Source organism: Ranitomeya imitator, chromosome 2 (genome assembly GCF_032444005.1).
Source record: "Ranitomeya imitator isolate aRanImi1 chromosome 2, aRanImi1.pri, whole genome shotgun sequence".
Lineage (NCBI taxonomy): Eukaryota > Metazoa > Chordata > Amphibia > Anura > Dendrobatidae > Ranitomeya > Ranitomeya imitator.
In genome coordinates, this window is record NC_091283.1 from 75,862,092 (window position 1) to 75,883,438 (window position 21,347).

A 21,347-nucleotide genomic window follows, 5' to 3' on the forward strand; every position below is an offset into this window, starting at 1 on the left:
ACTGCAGTCTATGGCTAAAGGGAAGGCACCTGGCGTAGATGGATTTCCTGCTGAAATTTATAAAAACTTTGGGGAAGTGCTGATCCCTAAATTAAGGGTACTTCTGGAGGAGACTAGGAGTGGCGGTCGTCTACCGGCATCTATGCGGGAGGCCATAATAGTGGCGATTCCTAAGGAGGGGAAGGACCCGACACAGCCGGATTCATATCGGCCAATCTGCTTGCTTACTACAGACGTTAAACTTCTGGCTAAGGTGTTGGCGATGAGGTTGACAAGTGTTATTTCCGGCCTGGTGCACTCAGACCAGTCTGGCTTTATGCCTGATAGGTCCACTGCGATCAACTTACGAAGGCTGTATATGAATTTGCAACTCAGATCCGACAACTGTGGCCAGAGAGTTATTGCATCTTTAGACGCCCATAAGGCATTCGATAGTGTGGAGTGGGGATATCTCTGGCAGGTGCTACGGAGTATGGGGTTTGGACCGCAGTTCATATCCTGGATTCGACTGATGTACTCGATGCCGATGGCTAGGGTTAGGGTAAATGGGGAGTTATCACGAACCATACAACTGGCTAGAGGGACGAGACAGGGGTGTCCACTCTCTCCTCTTTTGTTTGCTCTGGCTGTGGAACCACCAGCTGGTAAGCTTCGACGGTCTGATGAGGTGACTGGGTTTAAATATGGGATGATTGAAGAAAGGGTGGCGTTGTATGCGGATGACATTCTGCTTTTTCTGGCTGACCCGGGTACGTCCTTGGAGGGAGCCATTGGGATTATTGAGCGTTTCGGATCGGTGTCGGGACTTAGGATAAACTGGAGTAAGTCTGTCTTGTTTAAGGTGGATGATGATGGTGGGGAGCCACTGGAGGATGGGCGACTGGAGGTGACTAGCCAATTTAAGTACCTTGGAATATGGGTATCTATGCCTGTTACTGACTATATAGATAGAAATCTGACTCCAATCTTAGGTGTTCTTAAAGCGAAAGCGGATGCTTGGCTTAAACTGCATTTATCTGTGGTAGGTAGGGTGAATCTTATTAAAATGATTTTGATGCCAAAAATACTGTATATTCTTCATAATGCGCCAGTTTGGATACCACGCGGGAGATTTAGACAGATTAACTCTCTGTTCAGGAATTTAATATGGGGGAGACAGCATCCGGGTATCAAACTGGAGACACTCTAGCGACCCAAGGAAGATGGGGGACTGGCACTGCCTAACCCTGAAATATATTTTCTTGCAGCCCAGAGTCAGCATTTAAAAGGCTGGGCGCATGAAGGGTCATCTGGAGCGGTACAGCGGTTGATGGAAGTGGTGACAAAAAGAAGGCCAGTAGTACAATGTTTGGAGGATGGATCCCTGGGGGCTCTGGGGAAATTATACCCGACTGTGTTGTTGATACGCAGGCTGTGGGGTAGGCTGAGACATATACGTGGGGTCACGGATTTGACTAGATTATCACCGCTATGGCATAACAGCAACTTACAGGAGTTTGAGGCACTGGGGGTACTGACAGAATGGCAAGTCAAAGGGATTCAATACGTGTATCAAATAATTGAGCGAGGTGAATTGAATTCATTTTCCCAATTACAGGCGGAATTTGGTCTCGGGACTGTAGGGGAATTTCAGTATTTGCGGATGAGGCATGCTTTTGGAGCTCAGAGTAGAAACGGAGGTATTGGAATTCAGAGGGATATAGTACTGGAGTATGTGTGTAATGAAGGGACTACTGGGGGGGGGTCATATCTACTTTGTATAAAGATCTGTTGCATACTTTCCTATTGGGGTTTCCAATAATGGCGAGAGCGAAGTGGGAGAGGGATCTGGGTCCAATGGAGAATGAGACTTGGGAGTCGGTGCTAGAATGGGTCCCACGATTGTCACTGAGCGAACCGTATAGAATGTCACAGCTCTATGTGATACACAGGGTTTATAAGTCACCGATGGTGCTATATAAGGCTGGTTTGCGTGATGATTCTGAATGCCCGAGGTGTAAAACTGCAGATGCTGATATACTCCATATGATGTGGACGTGTCCGAGACTGGCTGCTTTTTGGGTGGTAGTTTTGAGTCGTATGGAAGGTGCGTATGGATGTAAGGTGCCAAGGGATCCAGTTGTGTGCTTGTTGGGATGTGTGGATGAGATTGGAGTGGATAACCTAAAGATAGCTATTGCCAGATTGTTATACATGGCTAGGAAGGTAATAGCTCGAAATTGGATTAGGGAAGAACCGCCGTCAAGAGGAGAATTCCTCCAGTATGTGAAGCAGGGCCTGACACTGGAAAAGGGGTTTTATAAAAAAAGAGGGAAAATCGAAATGTTCAATAAAATGTGGTCTCCGTGGATTGCTATGGGATAGGGGTATTATAGAGGGAGAGTTAATTAAGGTTCCTAATTAATGGTAATGTTAAATGTGGCTTATATTATTGGCTGAGTGATTAGATAGTATATTGGTCTAATGATGGAAGTGCTAAGCAAGGTGAGCTGCTTTGTTGGGTGGGGTTGGGGGGGGGTGGGATTGAAGAGGAATGTTTGAAAGGGGGGGGGAAGCTTTGTATTGAAAATGAGAATGTAACATGTCATTTATCTTGTTATTCTTAATAAAAATTTATTTGAATTAAAAAAAAAAAAGTATATAATGCTACAAGACATGTTAAAAGAAGGACGTGAGCTGTCTAAGTGGGAAAGGGCGGTGGGATGGGTAAACGGGGGTTAATGCTGGGTGGGGAATTGAAAAACATGTGTTATTGTTAAATGTTTATTGCATTTTATAAATCAATAAAAATCTATTTGATTAAAAAAAAAAAAAGGATGTCGACAAGGTATGGAAAAAGTACCGGTCCCCTGACCCTCAAGATGGCTATCAGTGCCGCCATGATCTTCGTGAAAACCCTGGGAGCGGTCGGGACATGGAGGTAGGCATCCTGAATATCTATGGAACACAGAAATTCCTGGGCCTCCATGGAAGCAATTACTGAACAAAGGGATTCCATCCTGAAGTGTCTCAGACGAACTCTCTTGTTTAGCAATTTGAGATCCAGAATGGGACGAACCTTGCCGTCTTTTTTCGGTACCACAAAAAGATTTGAATAGAAACCTGTGAACCGTTCTTTTTCTGGGACGGGAACGATTACCCTGGCTTTGAGGAGAGAAGCGATGGCTGCAAAGAAACCCAGAACTAGAGCGGGGTCTCTTGGAGGGCGGGACTCGAAGAAACGATCCCGGGGCCGTGAAATGAATTCTATTTTGTATCCTGAGGATACCACTTCCCTGACTCATGCGTCCTCCACTGAGGAGATCCAGACGTCCCTGAAGAAGAGGAGACGGCCGCCCAGCTTGGGAGGTGCGCTGGGGTCTTGCCGTGAGTCATGCCGAGGTGGATCTTCCAGTCCTAGACCGGGAAGATCTACCTTGGGAGTAGCGGGGACGCCAGGAAGGAGTGGGTCTAAAGGATACTGCCTTCTTCTCTTGACGTGCCTGCGGCCTCTGCTGCTGCTGGGAAAAGGAATTTGACGCCATAAAGCGATAAAAAGGCCGAAAGGGCCGGAATTGCCGCCTAGGAGGAGGCCGGCAAGGCTTGGACTGGGGAAGAAGGGAGCTTGTGCCCCCGGTACCGTCCTTAATAATTTGGTCCAGTTTGGAACCGAAGAGACGACATCCCTGAAAAGGCAGACTGGTAAGGAACTTTTTTGATGACAAATCCGCCTGCCAGGCCTTGAGCCAGACGGTACGACGGATGGCAACATTACTAGACGCCTGAGCGGCACAGCACGTGGTGTCCAGGGAAGCAGAGACCAAGTATTCCCCAGCATGAGAAATCTGGGTGGCAAGTTCCACCAGCTGTTCTGGTGGAGCTCCGGCCAAAATGCCCCGATGGAGTTGTTTGGCCCATTCAGATATAGATTTCGAAACCCAGGTGGAAGCAAAGGCCGGGCATAGGGCAGAAGCGGCCGCCTCGAAGGCCGACTTCGCAAAGGACTCTATGATTCTATCGTTGGAATCTTTCAGAGATGCTCCGCCCGACAGCGGGAGGACTGTGTTGGTGGAAAGTCTAGAAACTGGCGGATCCACAGAGGGAGAAGAAGTCCAGTTGGCGATGAGATCCGAGGAAAAAGGATATTAGATGCCAAGGCGCTTTCCTCTTTGAAAACGTCTGGTCGTATTCTCCCTTTCTCTGGTCAGAAGCTAATCGAACTCAGGATGAGGAGCGAAAACCTTGGAAGGTGTTTTAGACCGTCTAAACGAAACCGCCTGGACTGCGGGTTCCGTAGAGGAATCTTTGATGCCACAGGTCTGATTGATTACTCCAATAAGACTCTGAACCATATCCCTCATGGTAGCGATTTGGTTGGAATCCAGCTCCAAATTATCCTCTGAAGGCGCATCAGAGAAAGCTTCGCCTGACTCAGGTGAGGAGGATCAGGGAGAAGCCGATCGCAGATAAGGACCGTGTGGGGAGATGGAACGAGAAGAGGACTCAGACCGGCGTTCCTGTCTGGATCTTTTGCGGCCTATAATGGGAGGCTCGGACGGAGGTTCCTGCGACCCGCTGGCTACTGCTGGAGTCTGGCAACCTATCAAGCACGGACACAAGGGTCTGGGACACCCGCGTTAGATCCGCTACCGATTGTGACAGAGCGGAAGCCCAACCTGGGGTGGAGGCCTCACTCAAGCAGAGCAGCAGGGGAATCCTGGGCGGTGGGCATAATGGGGTTGCTGCAGGCCTGACAGAGGGGAGAGGACTTACCTGAGGGAAGCCTGCAGTTACAAGACGAACACAGTGTTTGACTAAGGCAGAGGAAGTAGAGGAAGAAGTAGGAGGACGAGAGCGACCTCCCTTAGAATTAGACATGGCGAACGAACCCCTGAGTAATGCCAGAAGGTTAGGGGACAGGAGGGCAGAGGAGAGTGTCAGTCTGCAGTGCAGAGCTACTCACGGCAGACGACTCGGCGTCCACTGCACAGCTTGGAAAATGCTCCTCAAGAGTCAGTCAGAGACGGCTTCAGGATCCGGAGCTAGATGCGGGCAACAGCAGAGGGATGGCGTCCGAAAGGTAGCCGGGGATGCCAGGATTTGCGCTCTTCGAGGAGCGATCGTGGCGCCGAAATGCTTCATGAGGGGCACAGGAGTGGTGGGCGGAGCTAAACTGCCTGTAGGGGAGCACCAAGATGGCACCGGTGGGCGGGCTATGACAGTCGGGCGGGAGAAAAGCCCGAGAGAAGAGGAAGTGGGCAGAGTCGGCACCGGAAAATTAGAGGCTGGTGGCCGCCGGAGAGGGCCGCGGCGCCGGAAGAAGCAGCAGCGCGGCTGCCACAAGGCTGCCGCGCCGGATAAAAGACAGTGCGGCCGCCGGAAAAAAAGGAGCAGCATGGCTGCCTACAAAGGCAGCCGCGCCGAGGCATAAGTCAGTACGGTCGCAGCCGGGCAGGAAGAGACGCAACTGCCTGCAAAGGCTGCAGCGCCGGAAAGAAGGCAGTGCGGCCGCCGGAAAACGGGGAGCAGCGCGAGAAGGGACTCAGCTGCCTGCAAAGGCTGCCGTGCGGATGAGGGGATCTGTGTCTGCAAAAGCTGTCTGCAGCTAAGATACCTGCAAATGTCTTCCGCCTATGTAACAGCGACGACCGGGCCAAAGGTAGCCTGCACCCTTTATTAACGCCTATTGCCTAATCTGGGACGGATGGGGAAATACTCACCTCACACATCCCACGTCGTCCGTTACTAACCTTAATCCAAGGAAGGTATGAGACGTTCAGGGAGCTGGTGATGGACGTCCTCGTCTCCGCAAAACCGACAGGCTCTGGTGGGCGATTGGGTGGGTGACGGAGCTAGGACCGGACTTCTGAGCACGCTTGTGTGCTAGGATCATGGTCCTGCTGAGGGATCTATGAGGATACGGGGTGGCAGTACACACCGTACTCACAGTCCGTATTGTGGGACTACAGGTGTGACTGTTCACCCTGTATCCCTTCTTGAAAAACCTGAAAGAAGACGACGCACATTGAGGTAGATAAGGGTCTAATGAAAGACCCGTGTCCACATCCTACTGACACTTAGCTAAACTGAAGTGCATAATGCCAGTCGGTGGGGTGTACACTGCAGAGCAGGAGCTAACTTTTTTTGTGCATAGTGTCAGCCTCCTACTGGCAGCAGCATACACCCATGGTTCCTGTGTCCCCCAATGAGAGGCAATAGAGAAATGCAATTTTACAATTGTATTTTGTTTGGTTTTTTTAAGCATGTTCACTATACATTAAAACTGACTAATTATTTAAAACATTATATCTTTATACTTTTGATGCTGCAGAGGCAGCATCAATAGTTAAAAGTTGGTCACACTTGTCAAACACTATGTTTGACAAGTGTCACCAACCTGTCAATCAGTTTTCCAAGCGATGCTACAGATCGCTTGGAAAACGCTAGCATTCCGCAAGCTAATTATGCTTGCAAAATGCTAGTTTTAGCAGGAATAAGCATGCCAATCCCGCATGCGATATACCCGCGGCAGGAATTGCTGCGGAAATTTCAGCGGCAATTCTGTGACGTGTGCACTTAGCCGTAATGATTTTCTCCAGCACATTTTAATGTGAAAGTATGTCCAATTTGCCTTTTTTTTTACTGTTTTTTTTTTTAGTTTCGCAAATCGATGTGAATATTTTTCTGCCCAATGATGACAGTGTCAACGAATTGAACATCTTCATTAGTTTGTATTCCAAACTAATGAAGATGTTCCATTCGTTGACACATAACGATATTGTTAACGATATCGTTGCTTTTTGTGACGTAGCAACGATATCGTTAATAAAATCGTTATGTGTGACAGCGACCAACGATCAGGCCCCTGCTGGGAGATCGTTGGTCGCTGAGGAAAGTCCAGAACTTTATTTCGTCGCTGGATCTCCCGTGGACATCGCTGGATCGGCGTGTGTGACACCGATCCAGCGATGTCTTCACTGGTAACCAGGGTAAACATCGGGTAACTAAGCGCAGGGCCACGCTTAGTAACCCGATGTTTACCCTGGTTACCATCCTAAAAGTAAAAAAACAAACACTACATACTTACCTACCGCTGTCTGTCCCCCGGCGCTGTGCTCTGCACTTCTCCTGTACTGGCTGTGAGCGTCGGTCAGCCAGAAAGCAGAGCGGTGACGTCACCGCTCTGCTTTCCGGCCGCTGTGCTCACACAGACAGTACAGGAGGAGTGCAGAGCACAGCGCTGGAGGACAGACAGCGTTAGGTAAGTATGTACTGTTTGTTTTTTTTACTTTTAGGAAGGTAACCAGGGTAAACATCGGGTTACTAAGCGCGGCCCTGCGCTTAGTTACCCGATGTTTACCCTGGTTACCGGCATCGCTGGAGAGCGGTCTGTGTGACAGCTCTCCAGCGACCAAACAGCGACGCTGCAGCGATCCGGATCGTTGTCGGTATCGCTGCAGCGTCGCTTAATGTGAAGGGGACTTTAGACTCAATTTAACACCTGCATTTATGAGTCACTACATGGATACAATTCACACCTCCACCAGACAGACTCCAGATAACTAAGAACATTATTCCCATTGCCTCTCCATTTGTAAGAAAATGCCTAATTTGATTACCTTGGCTTATCTATGGAGTCATCACACTTCCCACCCCCTAACAAATGTCCTCCTGTACTATTCTTTAAATGTGCTTGTTTCTTATTAATCTACTAGCTGAAGAGCCCGGCGTTGCCTGGGCATAGTAAATATCTGTGGTTAGTTATAGCACCTCACGTCTCTTATTTTCCCATCACGCCTCTCATTTTCCCAATCACATCTTTCATTTTCCCCCTCACATCTCTCATTTTCTCCCTCACTCCTCTCATTCCCCCCTAACACTTGTCATTTCAACATCACATCTGTCATTTTCTGATCACTCCACTATTTTTCCTCACTCCTCTCATTTTGCACTCACACCTTTTCATTTTCACCTCACACCTCTCATTTTCACCTCATCACCTCAGTATATACATGTTTGTCATCTCCCTTATATATAGTATACATCTGTATGTCATCTCCTGTATATAGTATATACCTGTGTGTCATCTTCCCTGTATATAGTATATATCTGTGTGTCATCTCCTCCTGTATATAGTATATACCTGCATGTCATCTCCCCTATAGTATATACCTGAATGTCATCTCCTTCTATATATAGTATATACCTGTATGTCATCTCCTCCTGTATATAGTATATACCTGTGTGTCATCTTCCCTGTATATAGTATATATCTGTGTGTCATCTCCTCCTGTATATAGTATATACCTGCATGTCATCTTCTATATATAGCATATACCTGTATGTCATCTCCTCCTGTATATAGTATATACCTGTAGGTCATCTGCTCCTGTATATAGTATATACCTGTGTGTCATCTCCTCCTGTATATAGTATATACCTGTATGTCATCTCCTCCTGTATATATATGTACCTGTATGTCATCTCCTCCTCTATATAGTATATACCTGTGTGTCATCTCTCCTGTAGATAGTATATATCTGTGTGTCATCTCCCCTGTATATAGTATATACCTGTGTGTCATCTCCTCCTGTATTAGACCTTGTTCACACGTTATTTGCTCAGTATTTTTACCTCAGTATTTGTAAGCTAAATTGTCAGCCTGATAAATCCCCAGCCAACAGGAAGCCCTCCCCCTGGCAGTAAATATTAGCTCACACATACACATAATAGACAGGTCATGTGACTGACAGCTGCCGTATTTCCTATATGGTACATTTGTTGCTCTTGTAGTTTGTCTGCTTATTAATCAGATTTTTATTTTTGAAGGATAATACCAGACTCTTGTGTGTTTTGGGGCGAGTTTCATATGTCAAATTGTGTGTTGAGTTGCGTGTGGCGACATGCATGTAGCGACTTTTGTGAGATGAGTTTTGTGTGGCGACATGCGTGTAGCAACTTTTTGTGTGTCGAGTTGCATGTGACAGGTTAGTGTAGCAAGTTGTGTGCAGCAAGTTTTGCGCAGCAAGTTTTGCACATGGCGAGTTTTGTGCATGGCGTGTTTTATGTGTGGTGCCTTTTGAGCATGTGCAAGTTTTGTGTGAGGCAACTTTTGCATGTGTTGCAACTTTTGTGCATGTGGCAATTTTTCCGCGTGTGCAAGTTTTGCGTGTGGCGAGTTTTCCATGAGGTGAGTTTTGCACTTGTGGCGAGTTTTGCGTGAGCCTAGTTTTTGCATCTGGCGAGTTTTGCGGGTGGCGAGTTCTGAGCAGCGACTTTTGAGTTTCGACTTTTATGTGGCGAGGTTGGTGTATGTGTGGTGAAATGTGTGCTGAAGGTAATATGTGTTCAAGCACGTGGTAGTGTGTGGCGCATTTTGTGTGTGTGTTCATATCCCCGTGTGTGGTGAGTATCCCATGTCGGGGCCCCACCTTAGCAACTGTACGGTATATACTCTTTGGCGCCATCGCTCTCACTCTTTAAGTCCCCCTTGTTCACATCTGGCAGCTGTCAATTTGCCTCCAACACTTTTCCTTTCACTTTTCCCCATTATGTAGATAGGGGCAAAATTGTTTGGTGAATTGGAAAGTGTGGGGTTAAAATTTCACCTCACAACATAGCCTATGACGCTCTCAGGGTCCAGACGTGTGACTGTGCAAAATTTTGTGGCTGTAGCTGCGACGGTGCAGATGCCAATCCCGGACATACATACACACATATACACACATTCAGCTTTATATATTAGACTAGCTGAAGAGCCCGGCGTTACCTGGGCATAGTAAATATCTGTGGTTAGTTATAGCACGTGACTTCTCTTATTTTCCCATCACGCCTTTCATTTTCCCAATCACATCTTTAATTTTCCCCCTCACATCTCTCATTTTCTCCCTCACACCTCTCATTTTCCCCCTCACTCCTCTCATTCCCCCCTAACACTTGTCATTTCGACCTCACATCTGTCATTTTCCGATCACTCCACTATTTTCCCTCACTCCTCTCATTTTGCACTCACACCTTTTCATTTTCACCTCACACCTCTCATTTTCACCTCAGTATATACATGTTTGTCATCTCCCTTATATATAGTATACAACTGTATGTCATCTCCTGTATATAGTATATACATGTATGTAATCTCCCCTGTATATAGTATATACCTGCTGTGTGTCATCTCCCCTGTATATAGTATATACCTGTATGTCATCTCCTCCTATATAGTATATACCTGTATGTCATCTCCTCCTATATATAGTATATACCTGTATGTCATCTCCTCCTATATATAGTATATACCTGTATGTCATCTCCTCCTGTATATAGTATATACCTGTATGTCATCTTCTATATATAGCATATACCTGTATGTCATCTCCTCCTGTATATAGTATATACCTGTAGGTCATCTGCTCCTGTATATAGTATATACCTGTGTCATCTCCTCCTGTATATATATGTACCTGTATGTCATCTCCTCCTCTATATAGTATATACCTGTGTGTCATTTCTCCTGTATATAGTATATATCTGTGTGTCATCTCCCCTGTATATAGTATATACCTGTGTGATCTCCTGTATTAGACCTCGTTAACACGTTATTTGCTCAGTATTTTTACCTCAGTATTTGTAAGATAAATTGGCAGCCTGATAAATCCCCAGCCAACAGGAAGCCCTCCCCCTGGCAGTATATATTAGCTCACACATACACATAATAGACAGGTCATGTGACTGAGAGCTGCCGTATTTCCTACATGGTACATTTGTTGCTCTTGTAGTTTGTCTGCTTATTAATCCGATTTTTATTTTTGAAGGCTAATACCAGACTTGTGTGTGTTTTAGGGCGAGTTTCGTTTGTCAAGTTGTGTGTGTTGAGTTGTGTGTGGCAACATGCATGTAGCGACTTTTGTGAGATGAGTTTTGTGTGGCAACATGCGTGTAGCAACTTTTTGTGTGTCGAGTTGCATGTGACAGGTTAGTGTAGCAAGTTGTGTGCAGCAAGTTTTGCGCATGGCGAGTTTTGCGCGTGGTGAGTTTTATGTCTGGTGCCTTTTGAGTATGTGCAAGTTTTGTGTGAGGCAACTTTTGCATGTGTTGCAAATTTTGTGCATGTGGCAATTTTTCCGCGTGTGCAAGTTTTGCGTGTGGCGAGTTTTCCATGAGGTGAGTTTTGCACTTGTGGCGAGTTTTGCGTGAGCCTAGTTTTTGCATGTGGCGAGTTTTGCGCGTGGTGAGTTTTGAGCGGCGACTTTTGTGTTTCGACTTTTATGTGGCGAGGTTGGTGTATGTGTGGTGAAATGTGTGCTGAGGGTGGTATATGTGTTCAAGCATCTGGTAGTGTGTGGCGCATTTTGTGTTTGTGTTCATATCCCCATGTGTGGTGAGTATCTCATGTCGGGGCCCCATCTTAGCAACTGATCGGTATATACTCTTTGGCGCCATCGCTTTCATTCTTTAAGTCCCCCTTGTTCACATCTGGCAGCTGTCAATTTGCCTCCAACACTTTTCCTTTCACTTTACCCCATTATGTAGATAGGGGAAAAATAGTTTGGTGAATTGGAAAGCGCGGAGTTAAAATTTCACCTCACAACATAGCCTATGACGCTCTCAGGGTCCAGACGTGTGACTGTGCAAAATTTTGTGGCTGTAGCTGCGACGGTGCAGATGCCAATTCCGGACACACACACATATACACACACACATACACACACACATTCAGCTTTATATAGTAGATTTGTAATCTTGTCTGAAGAAGGAGCCTTTGTGCTCTGAAAGCTTGCAAACATATTTTCTGGTTAGCCAATAAAGGTATCACTCCTAGAATACTTCTGTCATCATTGGGCAGAAAAATATTCACATCGCTTTTTCTGGCTAACACGGTACCACAATACAATTTGTTATTGTACATCATCAATACACGCAAACGAAACAAACGTGTAATTGCAATCATTTTTTGGAATAATTTCAAGGGTTCCAATACTTTTGGCCATGACTATGTCAGTAAGAGGTTAAGTAGTTGACAACCCCTGCAAGATTTATTGTATTTACATTCCATAAAGGCCTCAATTTATCAAGATTGAAGCTTTGCACACCAGGTGCTCCACATCCAACCAAAAGCTTCAGAAAGTAACAAACAAGGTCAGCAATGGTTAGGTTATAGATAACCCCACGCTCTTACCACAGTCTGGCGGTTCACCACAGTAGTGCTGTTTCTGCGTGCACGGGCTACGTAGGGTTGAAACACTTGGGAGTGATCACTGTGGAAAGCAGAAAAAAAAAAAAAAGGTACAATGTTAACCCCTTTACCCCCAAGGGTGGTTTGCACGTCAATGACCAGGCCAATTTTTACAATTCTGACCACTGTCCCTTTATGAGGTTATAACTCCGAAACGCTTCAACGGATCCTGGTGATTCTGACATTGTTTTCTCGTGACATATTGTACTTCATGATAGTGGTAAAATTTCTTTGATAGTACCTGCGTTTATTTGTGAAAAAAACGGAAATTTGGCGAAAATTTTGAAAATTTCGCAATTTTCAAACTTAGAATTTTTATGCAATTAAATCACAGAGATATGTCACACAAAATACTTAATAAGTAACATTTCCCACATGTCTCCTTTACATCAGCATAATTTTGGAACCAATTTTTTTTTTCTTAGGGAGTTATAAGGGTTAAAAGTTGACCAGCAATTTCTCATTTTTACAACACCATTTTTTTTTAGGGACCACGTCTCATTTGAAGTCATTTTGAGGGGTCTATATGATAGAAAATGCCCAAGTGTGACACCATTCTAAAAACTGCACCCCTCAAGGTGCTCAAAACCACTTTCAAGAAGTTTATTAACCCTTCAGGTGTTTAATAGGAATTTTTGGAATGTTTAAATAAAAATGAACATTTAACTTTTTTACACAAAAAATTTACTTCAGCTCCAATTTGTTTTATTTTACCAAGGGTAACAGGAGAAAATGGACCCCAAAAGTTGTTGTCCAATTTGTCCTGAGTACGATGATACCCCATATGTGGCAGTAAACCACTGTTTGGGCGCATGGGAGAGCTCGGAAGGGAAGGAGCGCCGTTTGACTTTTCAATGCAAAATTGACAGAAATTGAGATGGGACGCCATGTTGCGTTTGGAGAGCCACTGATGTGCCTAAACATTGAAACCCCCCACAAGTGACACCATTTTGGAAAGTAGACCCCCTAAGGAACTTATCTGGATGTGTGGTGAGCACTTTGACCCACCAAGTGCTTCACAGAAGTTTATAATGCAGAACCGTAAAAATAAAAAATCATATTTTTTCACAAAAATTATATTTTTGCCCCCAATTTTTTATTTTTCCAAGGGTAAGAAGAAATTGGACCTCAAAAGTTGTTGTCCAATTTGTCCTGAGTACGCTGATACCCCATATGTGGCAGTAAACCACTGTTTGGGCGCATGGGAGAGCTCGGAAGGGAAGGAGCGCCGTTTGACTTTTCAATGCAAAATTGACAGAAATTGAGATGGGACGCCATGTTGCGTTTGCAGAGCCCCTAATGTACCTAAACAGTAGAAACCCCCCACAAGTGACACCATTTTGAAAAGTAGACCCCCTAAGGAACTCATCTTGATGTGTTGTGAGAGCTTTGAACCCCCAAGTATTTCACTACAGTTTATAACGCAGAGCCTTGCAAATAAAAAATATTTTTTTTTCCACAAAAATTATATTTTAGCCCCCAGTTTTGTATTTTTCCAAGGTTAGCAGGAGAAATTGGACCCTAAATGTTGTTGTCCAATTTGTCCTGAGTACGCTGATACCCGATATGTGGGGGGGAACCACCGTTTGGGCGCATGGGAGGGCTCGGAAGGGAAGGAGCATCATTTGGAATGCAGACTTAGATGGATTGGTCTGCATGCGTCACATTGCGTTTGCAGAGCCCCTAATGTACCTAAACAGTAGAAACCCCCCACAAGTGACCCCATATTGGAAACTAGACCCCTCAATGAACTTATCTAGATGTGTTGTGAGAACTTTGAACCCCCAAGTGTTTCACTACAGTTTATAACGCAGAGCCGTGAAAATAAAAAATCTTTTTGTTTTCCCACAAAAATTATTTTTTAGCCCCCAGTTTTGTATTTTCCCAAGGTTAACAGGAGAAATTGGTCCACAAAAGTTGTTGTCCAATTTGTCCTGAGTACGCTGATACCCCATATGTGGCAGTAAACCACTGTTTGGGCGCATGGGAGAGCTCGGAAGGGAAGGAGCGCCGTTTGACTTTTCAATGCAAAATTGACAGAAATTGAGATGGGACGCCATGTTGCTTTTGGAGAGCCACTGATGTGCCTAAACATTGAAACCCCCCACAAGTGACACCATTTTGGAAAGTAGACCCCCTAAGGAACTTATCTAGAGGTGTGGTGAGCACTTTGACCCACCAAGTGCTTCACAGAAGTTTATAATGCAGAGCCATAAAAATAAAACAAAATTTTTTTCCCACAAAAATTATTTTTTAGCCCCCAGTTTTGTATTTTCCCTAGGGTAACAGGAGAAATTGGACCCCAAAAGTTGTTGTCCAATTTGTCCTGAGTACGCTGATACCCCATATGTGAGGGTAAACCCCTGTTTGGGCACACAGGAGAGCTCGGAAGGGAAGGAGCACTGTTTTACTTTTTCAACGCAGAATTGGCTGGAATTGAGATCGGACGCCATGTCGTGTTTGGAGAGCCCCTGATGTGCCGAAACAGTGGAAACCCCCCAATTATAACTGAAACCCTAATCTAAACACACCCCTAACCCCAATTCCAACGGTAACCCTAACCACACCTCTAACCCTGACACACCCCTAACCCCAACCCTAATCCCAACTGTAAATGTAATCTAAACCCTAACTTTAGCCCCAACCCTAACCCTAGCCCTAACCCTAACCCTAGCCCTAACCCTAGCCCTAACCCTAGCCCTAACCCTAGCCCTAGCCCTAACCCTAGCCCTAACGGGAAAATGGAAATAAATACATTTTTTTTTAATTTTTCCCTAACTAAGGGGGTGATGAAGGGGGGTTTGATTTACTTTTATAGCGAGTTTTTTAGCGGATTTTTATGATTGGCAGCCGTCACACACTGAAAGACCCTTTTTATTGCAAAAAATATTTTTTGCAATACCACATTTTGAGAGCTATAATTTTTCCATATTTTGGTCCACAGAGTCATGTGAGGTCTTGTTTTTTGCGGGACGAGTTGACGTTTTTATTGAAAACATTTTCAGGCACGTGACATTTTTTGATCGCTTTTTATTCCGATTTTTGTGAGGAAGAATGACCAAAAACCAGCTATTCATGAATTTCTATTGGGGGAGGCGTTTATACCGTTCCGCGTTTGGTAAAATTGATAAATCAGTTTTATTCTTCGGGTCAGTACGATTACAGCGATACCTCATTTATATCATTTTTTTATGGTTTGGCGCTTTTATACGATAAAAACTATTTTACAGAAAAAATAATTATTTTTGCATCGCTTTATTCTCAGGACTATAACTTTTTTATTTTTTTGCTGATGATGCTGTATGGCGGCTCGTTTTTTGCGGGACAATATGACGCTTTCAGCGGTACCATGGTTATTTATATCTGTCCTTTTGATTGCGTGTTATTCCACTTTTTGTTCGGCGGTATGATAATAAAGCGTTGTTTTTTGCCTCGTTTTTTTTTTTTTTTTTCTTACGGTGTTTACTGAAGGGGTTAACTAGTGGGACAGTTTTATAGGTCGGGTCGTTACGGACGCGGCGATACTAAATATGTGTACTTTTATTGGTTTTTTTTTTTTATTTAGATGAAGAAATGTATTTATGGGAATAATATTTTTTTTTTTTTTCATTATTTTGGAATATTTTTTTTTATTTTTTTTTTTTTACACATTTGGAAAATTTTTTTTTTACTTTTTTACTTTGTCCCAGGGGGGGACATCACAGATCAGTGATCTGACAGTGTGCACAGCACTCTGTCAGATCACTGATCTGACATGCAGAGCTGCAGCCTTCACAGTGCCTGCTCTGAGCAGGCTTCTGTGAAGCCACCTCCCTCCCTGCAGGACCCGGATCCGCGGCCATCTTGGATCCGGGGCTGGAGGGAGCAGGGAGGGAGGCGAGACCCTCGCAGCAACGCGATCACATCGCGTTGCTCCGGGGGTCTCAGGGAAGCCCGCAGGGAGCCCCCTCCCTGCGCGGTGCTTCCCTGCACCGCCGGCACATCGCGATCATCTTTGATCGCGGTGTGCCAGGGGTTAATGTGCCGGGGGCGGTCCGTGACCGCTCCTGGCACATAGTGCCGGATGTCAGCTGCGATAAGCAGCTGACACCCGGCCGCGCTCCCCCCGTGAGCGCGGCCGATCGGCTATGACGTACTATCCCGTCCAGGGTCAGATAAGCCCAGGGCACCTCGACGGGATAGTACGTCTAAGGTCACAGAGGGGTTAAGAATTGAGCACATGATCAGCCATCTGTAGAGATATACTATTAGTCTCTTATCCACAAAGTAGAAGGACCTATAGCGGTCTACATTAGTTTAGTAGAACTGACTTCTGACAAAAAAGGGGTTGTCCAGGTTTGGCATAAAAGCCTGCAGTCACTATATGCACACTGTGCACTGTCAGAATTCTCCAGTGCAGGGAGCGTGAGGTTATGGGTCCACAAGTATGCGACATGCACACTCCTGGCCACATTCCAACTAGACGTGTCCGGCTGCGCTCAGTTCACATGCATTGAGGGAGGCTGTGCACGTCTAGTCAGACTGTGGCTGGGAGTGTGCATATTGCACACTCGCGGTCACATGACCGTTTGCTCCCAGCGCTGGAGAATCTTGACAGTGCATGATATCAGGAACCACAAGTCTGCAGTCTCATAGAGTAACTGCAGACTTTCATGTCAAACCTGGACAACCCCTTTAAGGAGGGCTTGTCACCAGATCGAAATGGAAAACTCTTACTTATAATTGTATTCCTGCTGCAGCTCCGAGGATTCGGTTTTTTGTTTTTAAATCAGTCATAAGTTTCCAGAGATATGAGGCTTTTTTATTTAGTGCAAAGTTTTTACAGTCTTTATTAAGACGGCGTGGCTCACAGGATTCCCTGGGGGCATGTCTTAAGATTGCTCTGCATTATTACCTTGTGAGCACTGCCCCCTCGTAAAGACAAAAATTACTTCAAATTAAGAAAGGCCCATATCTCCAGAACCGTATACAGGATATATGTAGAGGGCGAAATAAGTATTGAACACACTTACTGACTTTAAGGGTATGTGCACCCGTCAGGATTTCTTGCAGAAATTTTCCTGACAAAAACCCGGACATTTCTGCCAGAAATCCGCATGCGTTTTTACAGCGATTTTACAGCGTTTTTGGTGCGTTTTTTTCCCAAATGCATAGAATTGCGGGGAAAACGCAGAAAATCCGCAAAAATAATGAACATGCTCATTTTTTTACCGCGATGCGTTTTTTCGCATAAAAAAGGCATCCATGTGCACAAAACATGCAGAATGCATTCTAAATGATAGAATGCATAATTTATGCATTTATGAGTTTTTATAGCGTTTTTAGCGCGAAAAAAACCTGAACGTGTGCACATAGCCTAACACTTCATACAAAAACCTTTGTGATGACATCTTCAAGACGCCTCCTGTATGGAGAAACTAGTCGCAGGCATTGCTCAAGTGTTATTTTGGCTCATTCTTCCACACAAACACTCTTAACATCCTGAAGGTCCTGTGGGCTCCTTCGATGAACTCTGAGCTTTAGTTCCTTCCATACATTTTCTATTCGATTCAGGTCAGGTAATTGCCTGGGCTATTCCAGCAGCCTTATTTTCTCTCTCAAACCAATGGAGAGTTTCCTTGGCTGTGTGTTTGGATTTATTATCTTGCTGAAATGTCCTCCCTCATTTCATCTTCATCATCCCGGTAGATGGCAGAAGATTTTTTTAACAAAAATGTCCTGGTACATTTGTCCATTTAGCCTTCCTTCAATATGAAGTTTGTCATTGCCGTATGCTGAAAAACAGCCCCACACCATGATATTCCCACCTCCAAACTTCACTGTTGGTATGGTGTTTTTGGGGCGATATGTAGTGACTTTTGGCCTCCAAACATGGTGTGTATTATGGCATCAAAAGAGCTAAATATTGCTCTCATCTGGCCAGACCATATTCTCCCAGTATTTTACAGGCTTGTCTGCTGTTGAGCAAACTGTAAACGCTACTGAACTTGCTTTACGATCAGCAATGGAGTCTTGCGTGGTGAGCGTGCATACAGGCCACTGAGGTTGAGCACATTACTTATTGTATTCTTTGAAACAATTGTACCTGTCGATTCTAGGGCTTTCTGTAGCTCAATAAGGCTGCAAAGGTCTTGAGACAGCTCACTGGTTTTACCCATCATGAGATGGTTCTTGTGTGGCACCTTGGTAATGAGACACCTTTTCATAGACCATCAGTTGAACCAGCTGATATTTTTCGCTAAGCGGCAGGATTGTTTTCTGATTACTGATAGATTTCAGCTGGGGTCATGACTTTCCATGGCTTTGCACCCTTCTATTTCTTCAGCTATTCAATACTTCTTTCCAGTGTCATTTCTCATTACTGCACATAACTTAATTTAAGAACATCTATGGAATAGGAATATGTTAGCGCTATATAAAAATAAAGATTATTATTATAATGTGTGGAGCATCTTATGGGGCATAATGTGCGGAGCATCTTAGGCTACTTTCACACTAGCGTCGTTTGGGATACGTCGCAAAGCGTCGTTTTGGGGAAAAAAACGCATCCTGCAAAGTTGTCTGCAGGATGCGTTTTTTCCCCATAGACTAACATTAGTGGCGCATTGCCAAACGTCGCAACCGTCGTGCGACGGTTGCATTGTGGCGGACCGTCCGAACAAAAAAACGCGTTGCCCCCACCTCCCCGCAACTGACAATGGGGCAGCAGATGCGTTGGAAAAATGCATCTGCTGCCCCCGTTGTGCGGCGCTTCCACAGTATGTGTCGGTACGTCGGCCCGACGCACTGCGACGGGCCGAGTACGACGCTAGTGTGAAAGTAGCCTTATGGGGCCATCAATCTTTATGCAGCATTGTATGGGGCAAATGTTTCTATGGAGAATCTTATGGGGCCATTATTAACCTTTGTGCAGCATTATATAGGGCATATTTTAATATGGAGCATCTTATGGGGCCCATCATGAACTGTATGGAGCATTATATGGGGCTCCTGATTCAATATGGATATTCAAAAACACAACCTACTGATGTCTCAATTAATTTTACTTTTATTGTTTATTGACATTTACCGGTAGCTGCTGCATTTTCCACCCTAGGCTTATACTCGAGTCAATAAGTTTTCCCAGTTTTTTGTGGCAAAATTAGGGGGGTCGGCTCTCCCTCCCCCCCAGGAGCCCCGGCCACTCTCTGTGCGCCCCTCCCCCCCCAGGAGCCCCGGCCACTCTCTGTGCGCCCCTCCCCCCCCAGGAGCCCCGGCCACTCTCTGTGCGCCCCTCCCCCCCCAGGAGCCCCGGCCACTCTCTGTGCGCCCCTCCCCCCCCAGGAGCCCCGGCCACTCTCTGTGCGCCCCTCCCCCCCCAGGAGCCCCGGCCACTCTCTGTGCGCCCCTCCCCCCCCAGGAGCCCCGGCCACTCTCTGTGCGCCCCTCCCCCCCCAGGAGCCCCGGCCACTCTCTGTGCGCCCCTCCCCCCCCAGGAGCCCCGGCCACTCTCTGTGCGCCCCTCCCCCCCCAGGAGCCCCGGCCACTCTCTGTGCGCCCCTCCCCCCCCAGGAGCCCCGGCCACTCTCTGTGCGCCCCTCCCCCCCCAGGAGCCCCGGCCACTCTCTGTGCGCCCCTCCCCCCCCAGGAGCCCCGGCCACTCTCTGTGCGCCCCTCCCCCCCCAGGAGCCCCGGCCACTCTCTGTGCGCCCCTCCCCCCCCAGGAGCCCCGGCCACTCTCTGTGCGCCCCTCCCCCCCCAGGAGCCCCGGCCACTCTCTGTGAGCCCCTCCCCCCAGGAGCCCCGGCCACTCTCTGTGAGCCCCTCCCCCCAGGAGCCCCGGCCACTCTCTGTGCGCCCCTCCCCCCAGGAGCCCCGGCCACTCTCTGTGCGCCCCTCCCCCCAGGAGCCCCGGCCACTCTCTGTGCGCCCCTCCCCCCAGGAGCCCCGGCCACTCTCTGTGCGCCCCTCCCCCCAGGAGCCCCGGCCACTCTCTGTGCGCCCCTCCCCCCAGGAGCCCCGGCCACTCTCTTTGTACCCCTCCCCCCAGGAGCCCCGGCCACTCTCTTTGTACCCCTCCCCCCAGGAGCCCCGGCCACTCTCTTTGTACCCCTCCCCCCAGGAGCCCCGGCCACTCTCTTTGTACCCCTCCCCCCAGGAGCCCCGGCCACTCTCTCTGCACCCCTCCCCCCAGGAGCCCCGGCCACTCTCTCTGTACCCCTCCCCCCAGGAGCCCCGGCCACTCTCTCTGCACCCCTCCCCCCAGGAGCCCCGGCCACTCTCTTTGTACCCCTCCCCCCAGGAGCCCCGGCCACTCTCTCTGCACCCCTCCCCCCAGCCTTTCCGATCCCCTAAACTGCACTGCATACCCAGACTGTCTGAGCCCAATCCCGGCAGCTCTCACCTCAGCCCGTTAATATGGGGGGCGCTGTTGGACCTCCTCAGGCCTCCGTCCGCTGGGATCTCCACCACGTCCAGCTCCATCTTCTCCTGAGCCATGATGTCGGCGGGTCCGTCTCTCCCTCAATGGCTCATTCCCGCCTCAGGCCGCAATGTCTCCGGTGCTCAGGGCTCCATGCTGGCCGTGCAGGAGGCGAGCTGTCCGCCGCTTCCCCGCTCCCGGCTACTGCAGTGTGTGAGGCCGAGTCCCCGGGACACCTCAGGCCCAGTACAATCACCAGAGCCCTGCCAGACACGGCTGCCGCCTGCGCATGCGTAGTAATGCCCGACTCCAGACTGACGGAGACTGAGTGAGTGAGAGACTGCGCTGTACCGCCCCTCACCTCACTATATACCCCTGTACTGTACCCCCTCACCTCACTATATACCCCTGTACTGTACCCCCTCACCTCACTATATACCCCTGTACTGTACACTGCGCCCCCTCACCTCACTATATACCCCTGTACTGTACCCCCTCACCATACACCCCTGTACTGTACCCCCTCACCTCACTATATACCCCTGTACTGTACCCCCTCACCTCACTATATACCCCTGTACTGTACCCCCTCACCTCACTATATACCCCTGTACTGTACCCCCTCACCTCACTATATACCCCTGTACTGTACCCCCTCACCTCACTATATACCCCTGTACTGTACCCCCTCACCTCACTATATACCCCTGTACTGTACCCCCTCACCTCACTATACGC

General features: G+C 47.3%; 1 protein-coding gene across 2 annotated transcripts in view; it reads right to left on the minus strand.

Moving 5' to 3' along the window:
• LOC138661947 (PABIR family member 2-like) overlaps nt 1-20,920 on the minus strand; it is a 61,684-nt gene extending 40,764 nt beyond the window's left edge. Inside the window, exons 1-2 of one of the 2 annotated variants that reach the window (XM_069746971.1) lie at nt 20,592-20,920; nt 12,152-12,230 (exon numbers count right to left, since the gene is read on the minus strand). In XM_069746971.1, the coding sequence (XP_069603072.1) occupies nt 12,152-12,230; nt 20,592-20,686 (174 nt within the window). In that variant the 5' untranslated portion in view covers nt 20,687-20,920. The remainder of the gene's footprint in view (nt 1-12,151; nt 12,231-20,591) is intronic. The other variant, XM_069746972.1, reaches the window with a different exon arrangement.
• Between the last annotated feature and the right edge of the window lie 427 nt (nt 20,921-21,347).